The 22,255-nt window shown below is 37.4% G+C and overlaps 1 protein-coding gene across 1 annotated transcript; it reads left to right on the plus strand.

Annotated features, from left to right (window-relative positions):
• The first annotated feature begins 12,486 nt into the window (after positions 1 to 12,486).
• Positions 12,487 to 21,119, plus strand: LOC124969252 (olfactory receptor 7E24-like). Its single transcript, XM_047532116.1, has 2 exons — positions 12,487 to 12,515; positions 20,177 to 21,119. The coding sequence occupies exons 1-2, from the start codon at positions 12,487 to 12,489 to the stop codon at positions 21,117 to 21,119; spliced, it is 972 nt and encodes a 323-aa protein (XP_047388072.1).
• The last annotated feature ends 1,136 nt before the right edge of the window (positions 21,120 to 22,255 follow it).

Here is a 22,255-nt window from a genome sequence, read left to right on the forward strand (position 1 = left end):
TTTGGGGGAGAATGGAGGCCATGTCCAGGGAGGCAGCCTCCGGGCTCATGCATCTTAATGGAAACAGGGTGAAGGGTACCCAGCACCACAGTGTGAAGAACAAGAACCATGTCTGGAGCCTAGTACATATTTGGTCATTATGATTTCTTGACAAAAGGAAGTGTTCAGCTACTAAGCAAATAGTGAGCCTAGTGATGGAAGAAATTAGCAAAGGACACTGCAGCATTGGAATGAGGAGAACCTCTGAAGTGTGTCTCAGATCCAGCTCCACCACTTCCTTCTGTACAGAACTTGCTTTTCCTAAGCTCCTGGAAATATCTACCTCTCTTTTTGAATAATCCATTGTTCTAGATGCAGTTAAGTGGAGATATAGGGCTCATGAATCCATGACACAAACCGAAAAGTGAGCTATATCCACCTACCTCCCATGGCACAGTCCTTAGAAGATAAAAGCACAGACAGGAAAACACCAGTGTTGTTGAAGACACATTTATTATGCCTGGGAAGTAAAGAGAGGAAGCATCTACTCAATGTTTAACACATGTATTTATATTTTTATCCCCTCTGTGCCAAATATGGTATAGGTTCAGAGGAATCAGAAATGAGTGTTGTTCTCCCAATCCACAGCATATCCTTGCATAAGAACAAAATTAAAATGCAACAATACAGATATATAAAAACAGGGACTTCAGATCACAAGATATTACAAGATATTTGTAATGAATACTAGGGGGACAAACTTTCCCATGTTAATAATTACTACCTAACATGTATTTATCCATATTTTATAACTTTATGCATATTAATCTGGCTTCATGCCCTTGAATCAACTAGAAAAAATATGAATGTCCATGTTCAGTATCAGGACACTAATACTCTGCTCTCCATTTAAGAAAGAGACACTAACACCCTGTCCTCCATTTAAGAAAGAATGAATCCAGCCCACAGTAGTCAAATATAAATTGTGTATTTCTGGGTTTGGTGTGATAAACATTTTCACTATTTTCTAACCATCTTTGGGTTTTAAGCAAACACAGAGGTCTTAGCTGCAGGCACATCACTCTTTCTAGTTTCAGGAGTAATAATGACATCCAGGCCAGACTTACTTTCCTATTCAGATGGAGTGAGCTGATTTCCAGAATGCGGGAGGATGTGGTCTGCTGCAAGCATATCCCGGGAAGAGAGTCATCTATGCTGAGTTATTTTGTACTTACTTGATCTTAAACATGAGTTCTCATCTGAGTCATTCCTCCAGAACCAGCAGTTCAGGCCATCGATTGCTCTATCCTGTGATCTACCAGAAATCCTAAAAGCACTGTGCACAAGGAAAGGAGAGTCCCATCCTGGAGTGTCAGAAAAGTGTAAAAGGTGGTTTGATTGTGAAGGGAGCACCTGCCAGCCCTGAGCTGCCCAGATGTCATGAGCCTCAAAACCACAGGGCATTCCAGACATGCCTTCAGTTCTTCAACCTAAACCCCTAACAAAATTACCACAAGAAAAAAAGAAAATCTGAGGCTGGGCTTGTGGCTCAGTGGTGTTTTTTTTTTTTTTTTTTTTTGGTCGGAAAGTAAGTGGTGAGTACACACATCTATTTTTTTATTTTCTCTCTGTTACTCTTTCAGTTATGACACAACATCAGAATACGCCCCAACATGATCACAAAAGCATGAAACCCAAGCTGCTCTGATTCTGCCCAGAGAACTTCCTTGCACCCTCTTGCCTCCATCCCATCAATCACTCTTCAGTTCACTCAGGGTTCACTTCTTTTGCTTTTAATTATTGTCCTGTGGACACACCCAATGCCTGCACCCACAGTGTCACACCCATGCAGGCATGTTCAGTCAGATTCATTACAAAGTAAATCCCGTTTCCAGTCCCTCTACTTCCTCCTGAATCCTCTTCATCAATTCTGCTGATCCTTTCCCTATTATGGTGAAATTCCCTCTCCCCTCTCTTTTTTTCCATTCTCCATTTCTTTCTTATTTTTATTTTTATCACCTTCCCCTTATTTTGGACTAGCCTCCACATATCAGAGAAAACATTCAATGTTTGAATTTTGGGAACTGTCCTATATCATCTAACATGATAGTTGCCAATTCAATCCACCATTCAGGAATGCCATAATGACATTCTTCTTTGTGGCTGATTAATATTTCATTTTGTCTATAGAGCATACTTTCTTAATCCATTCATCTGGTGAAGGGCACCTACATTTGTTACACAGCTTGGCTATTGTGAACTGTGTTACTATAAATATATCTGTGACTGCATCACTGTAGTGTGCTGATTTTAAATCTTGTGACTATATACCCAGGAGTGGGTTAGCACTGTCATATGTTGATTCCATTCCTGGTTTCATGAGGAATCTACATGCTGCTTTCCAGAGTGTTTGCAGTAATTTGCAGTCCAAGCAAATTCACAAATGCTAAATGTCTTGTCCTGTAACCTATGTGGTAACTGTTTTGCAGTTTCATGATTTGATTTTTCACGATATCTCATGGTGAATAATGGTGGTCAGTGTTAGAGAAAGAGTCTTGGAGCAGTTTTTTAAATGGGAAAATAGTTTTGTGTTGAAAAATAAAAGAATTTCTAAAGATGGGCACTGATGTTGTTTTCACAACAGTATCAAGGTAATGAATGCCTGTGGACTGTGCATTGACACTGGTGAAAGTTACTAATTTCAATGAAAGTTTGAATTTGCCCTAATATAAATGGGAATAAAAAGTAAATAAAATGCAATGAAAGTAGTAAATAGTACACTTGCACTTCTTTGTCAGTATTGGAAGAGCTGAAAACATCTTTGAACATTTTTCTCTTTTCTCCCATTATTGATAGATTTTGTGATAACCTAGAAAAATCTGATTGAGTATGAGTTCTGAGACATGAGCCTCCAAGGTGACATAAACCTTCAGATTTAGCTTCTAGCCCTTCCCCTCAATGGTTCCCAGTTCAGTGGGCTGCATACCTATGACTCCTTTTTCCATGATCTTTTGCATCAAGAACCTGCTCTCTGAGACTGCTTCAGTGTTCATCCTGAGTGGCCATTGCACTCCTGTAAGGGAGGTGTGTTGGGTGTGTTGGGTAATGACCAAACAGATAGTGCAAACCAGCAAGTTCCAGGGGAGATGAAGGATAGAAGAGGGAATGTCCTATGCATTGTCTCCTCCTCATCAGGAAGAACACGATGTTTGGGTAGCCACAAAGGAGACTGATATGTGCAAAATCTTGATTATAGAGACTGTGGGTTTATAAACCTGGTGGTGATGGTAACCAAAATCTCATGCAAAGCTTTTCTTTTCCTGCACAATGATTCTGTTTCCCAGAGTGTCCTCCACAAAGGGAGTAAATGCCCCATTCACACTTGTCCTAAGCATTACAAAGCGCTTATGAAGGTGAAGCTGATGATGAGGAGAGTAACCATCTGTATCATCATGAATTGTTAATGGGAGATTCTGAGTGCTGGGTGTTGACCAGTGTTCCATGCAGATTATTTGAATTGACCTGCACAGCTTTCTATGAGGTCTGCATGGCACATTATTTTATTGTATAAACATGGGCACATTTTTTTGTGTAGCTATCTCTAGGTTGTTAGGTAGAGTAACTGCAGCCACCTTTGACTTGCTCTGTGGATGTGAGACACAGGGCGCATGGGCAGGGCAGTGGGGCAGCTGCCTCCTTCACACCAGCTGCACTTTCACTCTCCTCTCAGTCCAGGATGGGACCTCTCATTCCCTGTGCACTTTAGTCCTGGAATGTCTGATTGATCACAGGACACCACATGCATGTTGCCTGCTGCACTGTGGCTCAGAGGAGAGGAAAAGATCAAAGAAACAGTCAGGGGACAATAGGTGGACACCCCCCCCAGGGTATCCCTGGAGCTGCCCACACTCCTGTTACATTCAGCCCACTCAGTGTGAAAAGGAGACCTGGAGCCAGGCCTGGATTTCATTATGACTCAGGAAAAAGGGGAGTGTTCCAAAGGTACTGAGATGTGCCTGCAGCTGGGGACTCTAGCACTCTGCATAGGTCATTCCTAATCAGGAAATTTCAGACCTGGAGATTCACCATTAAATTTCACTGCTGTTGGCTCCACCTATTGTTTTTTGAACATAGAGAAGGTTGTTAGTGTCACTGAGAACCAGCTTTGTCATCTGAGCTGAATTCTGCTTTATACAGTTGCATTGAAGACAAGTTAAACAGAAACCCTGTAACCAAGAATTGAATGTGTAAAACGGGCAAGTGCACGTTGGGTAGTCATTATTAATATGGCAAGATCAGTTTTCATTAAATTATGTTGTGACCTGAAGTTACCTTTTTCCTGATTCTTGTTTCATTTTACTGTCATCCTCATGTAGGAAAGTGTATTTGGAGAAGAACGACTAATTTCTTTCATCTCTGATTCCCCAAAATCTATACCATGTTTGGCAGAGAAATAAAAGCTGTGTTCACCATGACTAGACCTTTCCTCTGCTCACACACACTGGGTACAGTCAGTGTGGTTTTATTGCATTGGGTGCTTTCCACTCTGTACTTTCCTCATTTTGGGGGACATGGCATAGACCAGAGATGAGATGCAGTAGCTCTCTTTTGTGTCTGGGGCATGGACACGTGAGCCCTATGCGTCCACTTAAGAGCATCTACAACACTCAAACACAGTGGTAGAGATTTTCATGAGGCTAGGAAAAGTAGAGTGGGTGCAGAGGGAAGTGACAGGAAGCCCTTGAGCCTGTTCTGAGACATGTGTAGAGGTTCCATCATTCCCTGCTGCAGTGTGCTTTGACAGTTGCATTTCTTAGTAGACTGTTATGGTTGGCATGGTTTTTGTCCCCCCAAAGCTCATGCGGGAGACAATGCAAGGATGTCAGATCATGGGTGATGTAACCTGATCAGTGTATTAGTCACTGATCAGCATTAACTGCGTAGTGACTGAAGGCAGTAGAGGGTGGCTGGAGGAGGTGGGCCACTCAGGGCTGCCTTTGGTCTCTACTTTATTCCTGTTGAGTGGAGCTCTCTCTCTGCTTCCTGGTCACCACATTCTGAGTGGTTTTCCTCCTCAATGCCCTTCTGCCCCAATGTTCTTCCCTGCCTCATGCCCAGAGCTGTGGACTCAGCAGGACATGGACTGAACCTCTGAAACCAGGAGCCAATGAACTTTTCCTCTTTCAAGTTGTTCTCATCAGGTCTCTTGGTCAAAACAACATAATTCTGACAGAAATAGTAGATTCACTATTTCCTTAATGATTAAGTTCTTAATATTTTTGAAAGAATATAATGACCAAATAGTTTATTAGGTTATAAACTAGGCTTATCTGTCATATTTTGTGTGGTGATGGGTGGCATTATTTTTATTTCACTGGTTGTAAATAAAATTTTTGTATTTATTTATTTGTTTATTCATTTATTTATTTATTTTTGTGGTGTTGGGGTTTAAACCCAGGACTTTGTGCTTGACAGACGAGCACTCTACAAACTGAGCTATATCCCAGCCCTGATATTTTGAACGCTACATAAAAATATTAAAACTATACATATTAACACAGTTGCATAGATGAATGTTAAAAGCATGTCTCTTATTAATCTGCGGAAAGTAACTTCATTTTAGACTCTCAATTTTAGTTTCTCATTGTAATGTACAAATCTGCTCCCCCTACCTTTCTGATGCAGCCATTATCCCCGCCTCCCAACCACTTGTCAATCTGTGAACATCCTAGCTAGCTATTGGTTCATCAGTCAGCTTGAAGTATCCTTCTCCATTACTGGTCCCCTGTTCGCCCGGCAGAATTCAACTGCTTCACGGTAGCTACCCGCCATCTTTTCTCTCTTGCTTTCTCTCCCCTGACTCACTTTCTTTCTCCTTGCTTTCCACTCTCTCTAGTGCATGCCCTTTCTATTTCCTTTCTCTTTTCCTCTCATTTTCTCTCTTACCCTGCAGGGAGACACTCTGTTTGCTTAATAAACTCCCTTATGTGATTTCTCATGTCCAGTGTGGTTTTCATGGGATCCCTTAAACTCATTACATGGATGGTATTCTCATTTCCATTAATATATAGGAGCACAGAGAGATGGGAATATTGACATCATTGCTGTGTAGGAGCCAGTCAATAAACATGCCAAAAGAGTTTTAAAAGATTGTTGTAATAATAAACCAACAAATTAAATGATGTCCATCCCTGGAATTAAATGCCACACTATGGTTAAAGCATTCATTGTAGGTGTGTGCACTTCAAGAACCTGATCCATCCACCTGTCATGTATTCCTGGGCCACATGTGTTTTCTCATATTCTTCCTAGGTGATTCTTAGATACATTTTATTAAGTTTCTATGAAAACTATCTATGGTTACATAAATCAATTCTGACATGGAAATGCTGAAAGGAAAATCCCACCAAATTCCTAACCTTGGATGCCATTGGGTCAGAGGTGTGTAGGACAATGGAGTCATGATATGAGAACAGACAGCTCATGTGAAATGAATCGAGATTATGCAAAATGTGAGTTCTGAAGCAAATAGGATGGACTTTGATTATTGTATTAGTCAGGGTTCCCTAGAGGAACAGAGTCAACAGGAAAGTATGATTATAAAAAGGGATTTATTAGATTGTCTTACAAGACCAGAAGCTGGATAGTCCACAATGGTCATCTGCAGGCTGGAGTGCTGGAAGAACACATAGCTGTGCAGTCCAAGACCTGGAAGCCCCAGAACAAGAAGGATCAACAGTGCTACCCTAGTCCAAGGTCAAGACTCCTGGAAACTACCTGAAGAATCACTGCCAGAGTCCACCTTGAAAGAATGAAGAAGAGAGTCCAATATCCTCAGATGATTGAAGCTGCATCAAAAACCTGTTCAAGGAGAGTAGAACTTACATCTGCATCTGATTTCTTGTTCTTAAAACTTTTGTTCCATCCAAGTCACCATCCTACTGGGTGGTGCTGCCCATGCTTAGGGAGGGTCTCACCACAGATCCTATCCCACATTCCAATCATTCCTAGGCAAGCCCTCATCCACACTCCCAGAGTCCTCTTAATCATTGGCATCCCTTATTCCAATCAACTCAACAATTCAAATTAACCACTACAATTATTTCACATATGTATTGGACCTCATTGACAGTAATAAAAGGGCTATTAATCAGCCATGTTCTACATTCTTAACTATTCCATGGCAGCAGTTATCAACCCTGGTACAAGGTAGATATTCTGATTAAATTGTTAAGATGTGAGTTCAGAGTATTTTAAATATCCACAGATAAAGATAGTGATAAATGTGGCAAAGGTTCACAAGTGTACTCAACATAAATGATACAATAAAAAACATTTTTACAGCAACCATAAGATTGTGGGCTTCCAACCTGACAAAAACATAGATGGGTTTTTCTCAATCTCTGTCTGTTCTTCTCATTTTACATATGAACAAACAGCCCAGTTTGTATCATTTCCTGTAATTTTCTCTTTTCTTTCCCAATTATATCATAGAGTGAACTGACAAAACTCTGAACTTGATTTTCCTTCAGGTAGCTGAAGGAGGAGACTCCAGTCCACAGAGCAGGTGGATTGAAAAAAGATGTGTGGGCTATGTGTAAAAAGGTCAGCACCCAAACTGTCTTCGGGCCTTTTCCTGGTGCCAATGTCCTCAATTTGAAAAGAGGGTTTACGATCAGGAAATACTGAGGCCCTCTGATCAGGCTGCTCCAAATGGACAATCAACTGGAGAAATTCTCCAAGGGATGTCTTACCCAACAAACATTTCAGGGAGACTGAATGTGCTGACAGAAATAAATCTCTATTGAATAAAAAATTTCAAAAGTGTTTCCTAACATTTAATGTTGCTTTAATCATTGATTGTGTAGTGTACACTAGTGCCACATTTTTGGTCAGTGATATTCTAAGATCATGTGAATTTAATGAAGCAATATTTATCAAAATTTGGAGTTCACCAAGGCCAGTGACAGGGTTTATATATTTTTTCTCCAATAAGTCAGATGTGACTGAGCCCTTAAAAAGGAGGGAAAGTTAAGAAAACCCCTCATGATGTAAAGCTCCTGAGGTAACTGGCATTCACCCAGATTCTTAAAGAAAATAAAATTATTTATTTATTGTATCACTAAGGAGAATGCTGTACTCTGTTGTTTGTCCTGGTGGCAGAGTGTGGAGATGCACTTGGAGTTCAACAGGACCAACAAGTTTGCAAATTTAACAAGATTAAACCCCTACAGATGGGTATCACAAATAAACTTTTAAAGGCACAAGTTTTTAAGTCTGGGGGAGAGAATACAGGCATGGCCTAAAGAATTGACATGGCACAAATTGACCAAGTCTGCTTTTGTTTTTGAAGTACTGAGTTGGAATCCAGGGCCTTGTGCTAACCCTGTGAATAGCTCTTCCAGCAATTAATTATATTCCTGGGAGAGACTGAAAATTTAAGGCATGTGCATGGCTATTACCAGTCTAGAGAAGTTGGTTCACTAGTGAGACTTATTGTACTTTAAAACATTTTCCATTTTGGAATTTTTCTGACCCAGAATATGCTTTCTATTTCAGCAGCTCTCTCAAAACAGCTGAGCAAATGACACTTCCCAAACCATCACTGTTCACTGTGAGTCAGAAGGTCATGTTTCCTCAGTTGTGCCATGGTTCTTCAGTTTATGTTCCTCCTGTCACCAGTGAAGTATTATCCACCCCCAGAATGACGGTTAAAGGCACTCTACCAAAAATATTTACTGCAATCTGTGGCAAACACTTGTCCTTTCTAACTTAAGTGGAACAGCCCTTGCCTAACCCGATGTCACTGTGCCGCTACATGAAATAGAAGCATCTGGAATTTATTCCCTCAGTCGCTTTCTAATTATAGCTAAATCTATCAACCATACATTTTAAAATGGTTACTTCTGGTCACTTTCTCCATCACAAGACATTCCAGAATTATTAATTTACAAACACCATTCTTTTGTTCTTTTGAATATTGCAGTATGATTTTTCTGTGTGTATTTAATTGCATAATATCTAAAGTTCTCTGTTTTCCAAAATCACTTCCCTAGACTCAACATCCTTCAATCTCAATTAAAAAATAATTCCATTACTGGGTGACACTGTCTCTTCTATGTGTCAGACCTTTTCATGACCTTTAGAACCAGAAGGGACCATGGAGGTCATGTAGTCCAATGACTGTCAACTTTGTAGCACACACGACTCTCCTTGGGTGTCTGCATTAAGAGCAGATTCAGGGACTTTTTTCTGAGAGAGTCCAATTCAATAACTCTGGGACAGATTCCAGAAATAAACAATTTTGAAAAACACCTCAAGTAACTTTGAGACCACAGACCACATATTGCAAAACTCTAAACTACCCTAAACTCTTCTATAAGGACTCTGAGTATAGGTGTGTCTTATCATTAGTCATCGGTGATCTAAAAAAAATTATTGATTCTTATTTTTACAGACTGCATTTTGATTCTTTGTTCACAGTGGGGTACAACTTTCATTTCTATGGTTGTACACCATGGAGAGTCACACCATTGGTGTAATGATACATGTATGTAGGGTAATGATGTTTGTCTCAATCCACTTCCTTTCATACCTGACCTTCTCCCGTTCTCTCATTTCCCTTTACACAATTCAGCATTCTTCCATTCTTCTCATATCCCCTTACCTCCTTATATATCATCATCCACTTATCAGAGAAAACATTTGGCTTTGTTTTTTTAGGACTGACTTACTACATTTAGTATGATTTTCTCCAACTCCATTCATTTTCCTGCCAATGCCAAAATTTTATTCTTCTTTATGGCTGAATAATATTCCATTGTGCATTTACCACATTTTATTTATCATTATCTGTTGAAAGGCTCCTGGATTAATTCCATATTTTAGCTAATGTGAATTGAGCTGCCATAAACATTGATGTGACTGCATCACTCTAGCATTTTTATTTCAATCCTTTGAGTATAAACTGAGAAGTGGGGTAACTGGGTCAAATGGTGAGTCCTTTCCATGTTTTCTGAGGAATCTCCATACTGCTTTGCCAGTGACTGTACCAATTTACAAATCCACCAGCAATTGATGAGTGTGCCTTTTCCCCCACATCCTTGCCAACACCTATTGTTGCTTGTATTCTTGACAATAGTCATTCTAATTATAGTGAGATGAAATCTTAGGGTGGTTTTAATTTGCATTTCTCTAGTTACTAGAGATGATTAGCCCTTTCCATATATTTGTTGATCACCTGTATATCTTCTTCTATGAAGTGTCTGCCCAGTTCCTTAGACCAATTATTGATTGGGTTCTTTGTATTTTTTGGTGTAAATTTTTTTAAGTTCTTAATATATTTTGGAGATTAGTGCTCTATCAGAACTGGGTGTGGCAAAGATTTTCTCTCTATAGGTTCACTTTTCACATTAGTGATTGTTTTATTTGCTGAGAGACCTCTTTAGTTTGAGTCCATTCCATTCATTGATTCTTGCTTTCAATTCTTGTGTTTAGGAGTCTTGTTAAGCCAACATGATGAACATTTGTGCTACTTTTTCTTCTCTTTGGTGCAGGGGCTCTAGTCTAATGCCTAGGTCCTTGATTCATTTTTAGTGAGCTCTCTGTTTCAACTTAGGCTTCAGACAATGTTGTTCTAAGTCTTGTTGGAGCATTTAGAAACTTTCTAAATCAAGGTGACTTGTAACATTGTTGCAGAAAAAAAGAGGTATATTTGCCCGCTTCTTGGAAATATTCTAATGGAGATGATTTTTTCTTAAATGGGAGGAGTATGTGTAATTTTATTTTTCACCTTCAAAGAGTGTCATGCATTTAACAGTGATTTTTCCTTTTTATTTCCAGTTTTCTTCACCTTCTAGTGTTGCTAAGTTGAGTGTCTCTAAATTTGGAAACACTTGATTGTTTTGTAAATAAACAACAAAGACCAAAAAAGCAAGAGACCTGGAAGGTTGGGTTTTCCACAACTGAGAAGTGCAGCTCTGTATTCATGAATGTCAATTGTGAAAACATTACATTTGAATATGTGAATTCAAAATATTTGCAGTGTTGGATGTTCATTTGTTCCTTTTTTGAAATTTTTAATTAATTTTGTAATGTGTTTTCATTTGTTGTGCATGACAGTAGAATGTGCATCTCGTTACTTGGTGGCTTGGGACTTAAGCAGCATGAGTACTGCTTCTCACTGAGAATTTAAAAATATAGTTCTTTTTTGTTTTCTTGTGTTTTGAGTGTAAGGTTATTATTGTATGTTTACTTTCAGTTTTGTTTTCTTTTATTTGTTTGTTTCTCTTGTTTCTATTTCTCCTTTTCTTATCCTGCCAAGAGTCAAATTCTGGTTGTTTCTCCCTTTATATTTTTTCCTATTTTTTCTCCTTCCTATTAACCATAATCTGCTATACATCTTCTGCATTCTCTTGGTTCACCTTTGAAATTGTAAGCTACCTGCAACTTTCTGGCACATTTTTTTTTCTCTTAATGAACTGAGTTTTTACCATCTTCTAGATAATATTGGTTTATATGACTATTGTCCACAACATTCATAGTATTGCAATTATTACTGCTACAGATGACATAGTTCACACCTGCTGTTTGCTTAAATGCCAGATCTAGCTCATGGTAACTCATTGATTTTGATTGGCAATTGCTGACCCCCAATTCCTGTTTTTTTTTTTTTTTTTTTTTTTGGTAATTAACATTGTAGATGTCATAGTGTATTATTAAAAATGGGACTGAAACCTGAGGTTCAGGGGCGTCACTGGTGCTATAAATGAGATGATTTATGATGAGTATACAGTGAAGCACTCTAACAGGTCTATAAAAGATCAGAAAACAGTTTTGTCTTCCTAATTAGATATTTAAGGGGTTGAAGCCTTTATTTCCTGTTCATGTTTCACAGAGGAATGGTGGTTGTCTGGACTGTGGTGTGGGACTAATGGAGAGTTTTAAACAAGGGTCAATTTTCAGTTTTGGAAAATTGAAAATTTGTGGAGATGGTTGATGGTGATTTGTGCAGAACAAGGTGAATGTCATTAATGTGAGTGAAGGGTGCAGTTTGGTATGGTCACAATGTTATATGTTTTATTTACATCTTCCCCAGTAAAAATGGACAGTTGAAGCAGATAGATCTTTTTTAAAAAGTGAAAGAAGTAGGTAGCACACACAGTGTCCTCCTAATTAGAGTTATTATCCAAAATTTGTGCACACTAATTGCTTTGCTTCTTCCATGAATGTTTAAAGGTCCTTAGAGATGGGGCAACGTGGACCTATCTGACTAATTATGAGATTGTGCATTGAGCTTCCAGGGTCCTTTAAGAGTGAGTGATCACCTGTGCCTCCACACTTTTCATTTGATGGTTCCTGTCCTATGAGCTGCATAGGTCTGTGTCCAGCCATGGTTGTCTGTATCAGAAGCTCCTGATGCTGTATTCATATGAATGGTGTGTACACAGCTGGAGCCTTTACTGGATTCCAGGCATATGTGGGTCCTGGGATGTGCATCTCTTTGTCATGACCCAGCAGAGAACCAGCATGACCCAGTAAGTGCAGAGGGGGCCACTGGATATGGGAAGGACTATTGGAAGTAATGTTTCCTCTCCATGAGGAAAAACATCACAGTTTGTGGATTCAGATGAGAGGATAAACATATGCAAAGTTTCAGCAATGGGGAGTGGTAAATTTATGTTTCTGTTTAAGGTGGAGTTCTCAGAAATATGATTAAAAAATTGCTGTCCCTCCACTAGTTCTATTTCCCATAGAAATTTCACCCAGAACAACACAAATGGATCTGTCTGAAGTGGTTCCTATGCAGTAGGAAGGATCATGATGGAGTTTATCAGAATGTGGCAAATGACAGAAACCTTCCTATCCTGAACTAGTATAGAGGCTTCCTAATTGCAGGTGCAGAGGAACATGTTCTATGTGATTTGTTGATTTTTTGTGCATCATCTGATTTTAGTTATGTATGCCCACTTTATTATTATTTCATAGAAAATGAAAATGTGACTTGGAAATGTAAGGTGCACTTCTTTGTTAGGTAGGAAAGAGTGAATCCTTGTTTGCCTTGGGTTGTCTGACATGGCCCCAGGGACTCAGGCAAGAGATTCCTGACAAGCTGTTCCATCAACAAGCCAGGCAGCCATTCCTCCTCCTGTCACTGCAGAAAGAGAGCCTTTCCCAGGGTGCTGCTCCTTGTGGGATTCCTGAGGTTCACAGGCAGAGCAGTGGGGGTGTCTGCACATGTATATGGAAGAACAGCCACAGATCACAGGAGAGGTCACAGTAGGGAGGCTGATGATCTTTCAGTGCAGATCATGCTCTTGGACCTCCTCCAGAACCTCCCTGAGCTCACCCCATGCTCCTCCAAGCTTGAAAGTAGTCCTCTCAATCTCAAAGCAAACATGAGGTCAGGGTTTGATCTCATTCCCATTCATAAAGCTGGAAATATTTTTAAAATGTGCCTGAGATTTATCAAGACATATGCTGCAAACATTCTGTCTGTGGGTAAACAATAAAAATATTTACTGGATCAGACTCAGAGTCTGACAATTCAATTTTGAAACTTCCCAGCTGCTCTCTTTATCTGAGAGGTAGGGAGGGTTGTTTGCCCCTCTGAGACTCAGCATTTTCATTTGAGTTTATTTCTATTTGGTATAACTCTAGTGAGTCCAGATTAAATGGAGAATGGTTTCTCTTTTTATAATTAATATGTGGCATTTCAGGGTCAGTAGGAATTGTCTTGCAGACTACTTAGATATGATTTGGGTACTTAGGAAAGTGTTTTAAAGGACAAGTGTTTATGGGTACATAAATGAACACTGATAAGGAAACTCCAACAGGAAATGACACCTCCCCTGTTCATGACAGTAGATGTGTCTGGGAGACATGTTTGCAGGAGAATAGAATGAGGCAAAGATGTTAAGAACTCAAATTTCTTAGGTGATTGTTCAGATCTCTTTCCAATGTTAGTCCTGACACAAGTGTTATCCAATTCATATTTTTTAAAATAGGTAGTGTGTAATATTGACTATAATAATAACTTATATTCATGGAGAATGTTCTAAGTGCAGGATATTGTTATATAGTAAGTTTCAACACTGGTGTAAGAAAGGACCACCACACACTTCACAGGTATACATGCTGATTGAAGTGGTGTAAGTCTGACAACAGGTGGATGTAATAGCAAGACATAACTACGAGATAAGCAACATGAAAATATTTTTCTTTTACATAAGCATTGTATTTCATGACATTTTATGAATATGTAAAATAAAGTGAATAGTAGTCTGTTCCTCAGATTGAACATCTGCTAATTTTATTTCATTTTTTCTTTCTGTGCTTCTAACCCTTTCCCAACACAATCCTACTTATTTATTTTTTGGTGAGTTCAGATATAAACATATTGAATGTCATAAATCTTAACTGTACATTTTTCACAAATATACCCATAAAATCTTACTGCTTTGAAGCATCAAACAAATCCCAATATCCTAAGAAAATTATCTCTGTCTCTTCCCAGGCAACATTTTTCTCCCCCAGATGCAAGTTACTGTTGTGAATTTTTAAACCTAGGTTCATTTTGCTTGAAATCAGACAATATACATGGTTTCAGATCAGTCGTCTCAGCACAGAAAATTTGGGAGATTCAAGCAGGGTATGTGCTTCAGTAACATGTTCCTTTGTATTGCTGAGCAGCATTGCATTACATGGATGCATGAAAATATGCTCATGAATTAAGTCTTAAAAACCTTTTTGGTCGTTTCTTATTTGTATCATTGGGAATACATGGCCTGTGAACATTCGAAAATTCCTGTTCTACTTATTTTAATTTCTTACTAGTACTAACATACTAATGATAGAACTTTGCATTTTTTCTAGTTGCTCTTTGGATTGTGATATGCATCTTAACATATGACAATTTACTTAGAATCAATATTGTATGACTTTAATGAATACAAATATTACATAATAAAAGACTTTATTTTATTCTATCTTTCTGCAGTTAGTAAACATGTTGTATCTATGGGTTATATACCCTACAATATAGTGTTGTAAGTTTATCACTGAATAATAATAAGTTGTGATAACAAATCAAGTGAAGAAATGTGTTACAGTATGTTGAAGAGGATTTACACTAAATCAGGCAATCTAACATTCCCGTTTGTTTCACCCACAAGTTTTGCATTCTTGGTGACCATCGCTTGCACTACTCATCCCTCTGGTATTCTCCTGGTGATTGTCAGTCTTGTACAATCCCCAGGATTAGTTTTTATTAATGCATTGTAGTTATAGACTGGTGTTCTTTCTGACATAATTACACAAACATGGAATCTTATCTGCTCCAATTCAGTCCCCAGGACTTCACCTTTCTCTTCCCTCCTCCCTCTTCCTATCTTCTTTTCTCTACTGGTCTTTCTTGTGTTTATTTATGCTTTTCAAAATTAGTGTTTTATCAATATGCATGAAGGGCATCTTCACTGTGGAATAGTCATAGGTGTCCATAGGCAAGTTTAGTCAATTTCATTTCACTTTATCTTCCATTTGCCACTCTTCCTCCCTGTCCTGACACTCAATCCCTTCTCTGCTATACTGATCTCTACTGCATTTCCATAGGATCCCAACCCTTTCCCCTCCTATTTTGATCTAACTTCCACATATGAGAGTTTCTCCAGTGTTTTTCACAGGAAGAGTGCTGGACTTTGTCAAATGCTTTTTCTGCACCTATTGAGATAATCACATGATTCTTGTCCTAATCTCCACTTACGTGGTGTGCTACATGATTGATTTGCCTATGTTGAACAAACATGGCATCCCTGGAATGAACCCCACTGGCTCATGTTATGCTATCTTCTTAGTGTGTTTCTTAATGCAACTTATCAATATTTTGTGAAGGAGTTTTGCATGTATGTTCATCAAGTTTATTGGTCTGAAGTTTTCTTTCCTTGACTTTTCTGTCTGGTTTTGGTTTCAGGGTGATACTGCCTGTATAAAGTGAATTTGAAAGTTTTCCCCTTTTTGTATACCATGGAATAATTTGAGGAGAACTGGCATTATTTCATCTTGAAAGGTCTGATAGAACTTGGTTTAATATCCATCCATTGCTGCTCTTTTCTTTGTTGGAAGGTTTGAATGTTGCTTAAAATTATTTGCTTGATATTGGTTTATTCAAGTTTTGTATATCCTCCTGATTCAATTTGTTTTGGTGATATGTGTCGAGAAATCTTGTCAATATCTTTATAATTTTCCATACTGTTGGAGTATCAATTTTCCAAATACTTTCTAATGGTCCTCTGAATTTCAGAAGTGTCTGTGTTGATATTTCCTTTCTTGTCACTTTAACTTTGTTGATTTGGTTCATCTCTTTCTTTTAGTTTGGCTAAGGGTTTATCAATCTTGTTTATGTTTTCAAGGAAACAACTCAGTTGCACTCATTCTCAATATTTTTTAATTCTCTTTTTTATTAATTTATTTTCTGATTTTAATTATTTTCTATCTTTTACTGAGTTTGGCATTAGTTTGTTCTTCTTTTCCTAGGTCCTTTTATTATGATGTTAGGCTATTTATTTGAAAATTTTCTATTTTTTAATGTAGAAACTCAGTGCTATGAACTTTCCTCTTAGAACTATCTTCATCCTGTCCCAAAGATTTTCATATATTGTCTCTCTATTCTCATTTCTTTCTAAGAAGTTTTTATTTCTCCTTTGATTTCTTTATGGTCCATTTAATGTTAAAAAATGTGTTATTTAATCTCCAGGTGTTAATGTGTTTTCTGTGTTTTATATTGTCATTGAATTCTACAATAATTCCATTATGAAATGATAAAATTCAAGAGATTTGCTTTGTTCCCTAAAACTTAATGTTTTAGAAACTCTTTCAAGTGCTGCTGAGAAGAATACGAAATCAGCTTTTGACAAATGAAATATTCTACAGCTCTCTCTTAAGTCCATTTGACTAGTAGTGATATTAATTCTGTGCAGTCTTTATTTAGTTTATGTCTGGATGACCTGTCAGAGAAAGGGATGTTGAAATGACACAGTATTGCACAGTTGTGTCTTTCTTCATATTGAGAAGGTTTGTTTTGTGCATGTATGCAGGTTCACTGATGTACTGGGCATGAAGGTTTATGTTCATTATATCTTGTTGGTGGATGATCTCTTTATTAACTATGAAGAGACTTATTTTTTCTCTTGCAGTTATTTTGCTTGAAGTCTACTTTGGTAGGTGAGTAGCTCCTTCTGCTTCCTTTTGGTTTCCATTTGCATGGTATATATTTTTCCATTCTTTCACCTTGCTTATTTGGATGTATTTTTCTATGAAGCAAGTTTATAAAACAAGTTTTGTATGGCTTTATATTTAATGTAATCTACCAGCCTCTGTCTTTTGATTGGAGAGTTTAGAGCATTATATCAACATTATATAAGAAATGATTTTTATTTCCTGCCATTTTGCCTTATATCTAATTCTTAATTCAGACTTGATTCTTCTTTAATTGACTTTTCTTTTAGTGTGATTCATTTGTATATCTATCTTTCTTTAATTTTTATTTTTCTGCATGATTTAATTCATGGACTGTGTAGAGCTGGTTCAGTGGTTAGGAATTCTTTTAGCTTCTCTTTATCATAGAAGTTTTTAATTCAACTACAATTCCAAATGTTATTTTTGCTGGATATTGTAATCTTGGTTGGTGCCCAGTTTCTTTTGGGTGTGGTAAATATTTTTTCAAGTCCTCTTGACTTTTAAGGTCTTGATTGAGAAATCATTTGATTTCCGAATTGTCTTTCCTCTAAATGTGATACGCCATTATTCCTTGAGGCCTTTCAAATTCTCTCCTTCTCGTATATATTAGGCATTTTCATCATAATGTGTCTAATGGAGGATCCTTTTTGGTCTTGTCAATGTGGGGTTCTATATGCATCTTGTATTTGGAATTCTATATCGTTAACAAGATTGGAAAAATTTCTGATATTATTTCAGTTACAACATCGTATATTTTTTTATTATGTGTTTTGGAACCTCCATCTACACCAATGATTCTTAGATTTGTTGTCTTAATATCATTCCAGATTTCTTGAATATTCTGGTCATGATATCTTAACAATTTTTCTTTATTGTTGAGTTTATTTTCAAGATTGCAAACATTGTGTTCGATGCCTGAGAGTTTCTCTTTAAAGGGGTCTAATCATTGTTGATGTTTTCCAATGAAATTTTTGTTTGATTTATTGAGTCATTTCTGCAATTTCTGTTTCATTATGTTTCAGAATCTCCATCTCTTTATTGGAATGATTGAGTTTCTATACTAAGTAAATTCCTTACATCTTCTTTTATGTCATTGAACATTTTAACAGTGAGCTCTCTCAATTTGTATTCTCTGACATTTCCTCCAGTGTGATGTCAATGGAAACAGGTATTGATTTGTTTTGGGTTATTTGGGGTAGTTTCTTCTGTTGATTTTTCATACTTCTTGTATGTATACATGTCTGCTAGGGTGATTATTGCTTCTACTTTTATGTAAGGGATTATTTAGTGAACTTCTTTCTCTGAAAATCAAATATCCGGGTATCAATACCTTCACTCAATGTGCATCCTTGCTGTTTCCACTTTAAAAGAAGATATTAAACTCTCAGTATAATCACTTCAGAACAAAGCCTCGTATGAATCAGCCTTAAGAAAAACAAGAACTGGATAATATTCTCCACACTTCCTGTAATCCAGGTATAAAATTGCACCTGTGTTTATTTACTGGCTTTCAATTTGCCCAGTGTTCTCCCTCTTGATCTTCTAGCACCTGCACAACACAGCAAGTAGGCATCCTCAGCATAGAAGAGGGCTCTTAGAGAGGGATCCCAGGAATCTCAATCTCAAGTTTTTTAATGCTATTGATTCAACCCAACAGTGCTTAACTACCAAGCCACATATCCAGCCCTTTTCTATATTTTATTAGAGACAGAGACTCATTTAGTTGCTTAGGGCCTTGATAAGTTGCTGAGACTATATTTGAACTCATGATTCTCTAGCCTCAGGCTTCCAAGTCACTGGGATTACAATCATATGCCACTGTGCATGGTTCTCAATCTCAAATTTAAAAATATGTCTTCTAGCAACTTTACAAGGTCAGTAATTATTATTACTGTTTAACAGATGAGGAAGTTTTAGGAAGTAATTATGTTACTGGTTGTTTTGCTCTGTTTTCTGTTGTCCAATTTGATCACAGTGAAACCTGACAGATACTGACCATCTCTTTACTTTACATAGCTGAATTAAGAATATCTACAAAACTGCAGAACAGAATGAAGACAAAACAATGAAGAATTGTTTTATGTAGTGGATATTTTAATGATCTCAGGGTTGATACAAAATATCAAACTTTATATAAATATCAATTTAATATAATACAAAAATGAAATATTCTTCATTTCAGTATAAGGATCAAAATTTAAGCCATTCAAAGGTTTTTCTTAAGGTTTAAGATTTTAGAAGTGTTTTCAGGTAGTATACAAGAATGCTACATTTGTGGTAACCAATACCACTAATTATGTACACTTACCAATATTTACCAAAATTTAAAATTTATCAAATGTAAGGATGCTTGTTAATTTACATAAATTTTCAAGAACAAACTAAAATCCAAAAAGGAGGGGAAAATAGGAAAAAAATCTAAAATAATAAGATCACTTGAAGATAATCAGCACATCACATTTTCTGATTATGATCTCTCACCCATGATTGAGTTGTCAGAGAATTTAAAGTATACAGCAAAAAGTACTTTCAACATCTTAAGCACAAGAATTCATCCCAAGGTGTAGAACCAAGCAAGGCATATCAAATTGTGAATTTCCTTTTGTTATTAAATAGGATTATTAATAGTGCTTTCCTTAAAAGAAGGTCATTAGTTATTCTAAATTTATTTTAATAAAAGTGCATGCTATATTTAATTAGGATCATGAACTTCTTTCTCCAATTATTCTGGATTTCTAACGTTGCTCAGATCAAAGTCTCTTAAGTGATTATGAAAGAGGTGTGAAAAATGCAGAAAGTGAAGGAAGACTGTACAAAGATTGGGTATTACACTTCTGAGAAGCATTGTTGAAGCTGCCTAGTACTCAAGTGTGAATTATATTGTGAATACTTCCATTCAAATATATACAGACTGAGGGGTGCCAGTTACACATTTCTTTACTCTCACATTTTGCTTTTTTGAAAGGTGTTCAAGCAATATAGAAGAACAAAATCTTACACATGTCTTAGAATTCCACCTTATGAGCCTCACAGAGGATCCAGACTTTCAGCCCGTCCTTTTAGGACTGTTCCTGTCCCTGTACCTGGTCACAGTGCTTGGGAACCTCGTCATGATCCTGGCTGTCAGCTCTGACTCCCACCTCCACACCCCCATGTACTTCTTCCTCTCAATCCTGTCTTTTGTGGACATTTGTTTCGTTTCTATTATGGCTCCAAAGATGATTGTGGACATTCAAACTCAGAATAGAGTGATCTCCTATGTGGGATGCTTGACACAAATGTCTCTATATGCCATTTTTGTCTATATGGATGACATGATTCTGACTGTGATGGCCTATGATCGATTTGTGGCCATCTGTCACCCCCTGCATTATCAGGTCATTATGAACCCTCGCCTCTGTGGCTTTTTAACTTTGGTGTCATTTTTGCTGAGCCTTTTGGACTCCCAACTGCACAATTTGATGATTTTACAAATTACCAGTTTCAAAGATGTGGAAATTTCTAGTTTCTTCTGTGACCCTTCTCAACTTCTGAATCTTTCCTGTTCTGACACCTCCTCTGATAACATTGTGAAATATTTTCTTACTGTCATATATGGCCTTTTCCCCATCTCAGGGATCATTTTCTCTTACTATAAAATAATTGACTCCATTGTGAGGATCCCATCCACAGGTGGGAAGTACAAAGCCTTCTCCACCTGTGGGTCTCACCTGGCAGTTGTTTGTTTGTTTTTTGGAACAGGTGTTGGGGTGTACCTGAGTTCAGCTGTATCACATTCTCCAAGAAAGGGTGCAGTGGCCTCAGTGATGTACACTGTGGTCACCCCCATGCTGAGCCCCTTCATCTACAGCCTGAGGAACAGGGACATTAAAAATGCACTTAGGAAATTCCATGGCAGAATTTTCTAATCTTAGTAACTGTGATGGTCAGTTGCAATATATCTTGGGAAATTCAGGAAAACTAAACTCTTTCCTCTTTATGTGTTGCTTGGATAACAGAAATAGTTTTAATTTCTCATGATGTTTTATAGTGGAATGCTTTTAAGCTGTGTTGGGAATTTTTCACACAGGGATCAAGATTTCACTTTGTTAAGATGACAAGCTTTTAAAATGTATGATGGTTAGTTTCACAAGAAAGCAAATAAAAATAAATATCACTCCACTATGCACTCAACAATGGTGAAATCTGTAACTTTTTGTTATTTACACATAGCAAACTAAGAGTGGACTCAATAAGCTAACAAGTTTTAAAAGTGAAATTAAAAAGTTGCCTGGCACAGTGACGTACACCTATAATCCCAGCAGCTCAGGTGGTTGAGGCAGGAGGATCGAGTTCAAAGCCAGCCTCAGAAATTTACCAAGACCCTAAGGAATTTGTGAGACCCTCCCTCTAAAATATGGAATGGGCTAGGGATGTTGCTTAGTGGTTAAGTGCCCTGGGTTCAAATACTGGTACACAGCCAAAAAATTTAATAATGATGTTCTCTAGTTTTCACGGTATACGTCCTTCAACAGTTTTATTAGATTAATTCCAAAGTATTTTATCATTTTTCAGCTATTGTGAATGGGATAGTTTTTATAATTTCTTTCTCAGCAGATGAATCATTGGATTATAGAAATGTGATTGATTTATGAGTGTTGATCTTGTGTCATGATATCTTCTGTTGGTATTTTTTGATCTTGTAATTATAGGAACGTCATCAGCAAGCAGATAATTTGAGCACTTCTTTTCCTATTTATATCCCTTTAATTTCTTTCACATATCAGATTGCGCTGGAAAGGATTTCAAAGTAGTGTTGAATAACAGTGAGCAGCCTTTACTTGTTCCTCTTTTTAGAGGAAATCCTTTCAACTTTTCTCTGTTTAGTATGATGTTGGTCATTGTTGTCACTTATGTCCTTTACATTGCTGTGGTAAGTTCTTCTATCACTAGTTATTTTAGTGTTTTAAACATGAAGGGATCTGGAACTTTGTCAAATGATTTTTCTTCATTTATTGAGATGATCTTATGAAAAGTATAGAGCACTCTAGAAAAAAAAAAAGCC

Source organism: Sciurus carolinensis, chromosome 17 (assembly GCF_902686445.1).
Source record: "Sciurus carolinensis chromosome 17, mSciCar1.2, whole genome shotgun sequence".
In the NCBI taxonomy this organism is placed as follows: domain Eukaryota; kingdom Metazoa; phylum Chordata; class Mammalia; order Rodentia; family Sciuridae; genus Sciurus; species Sciurus carolinensis.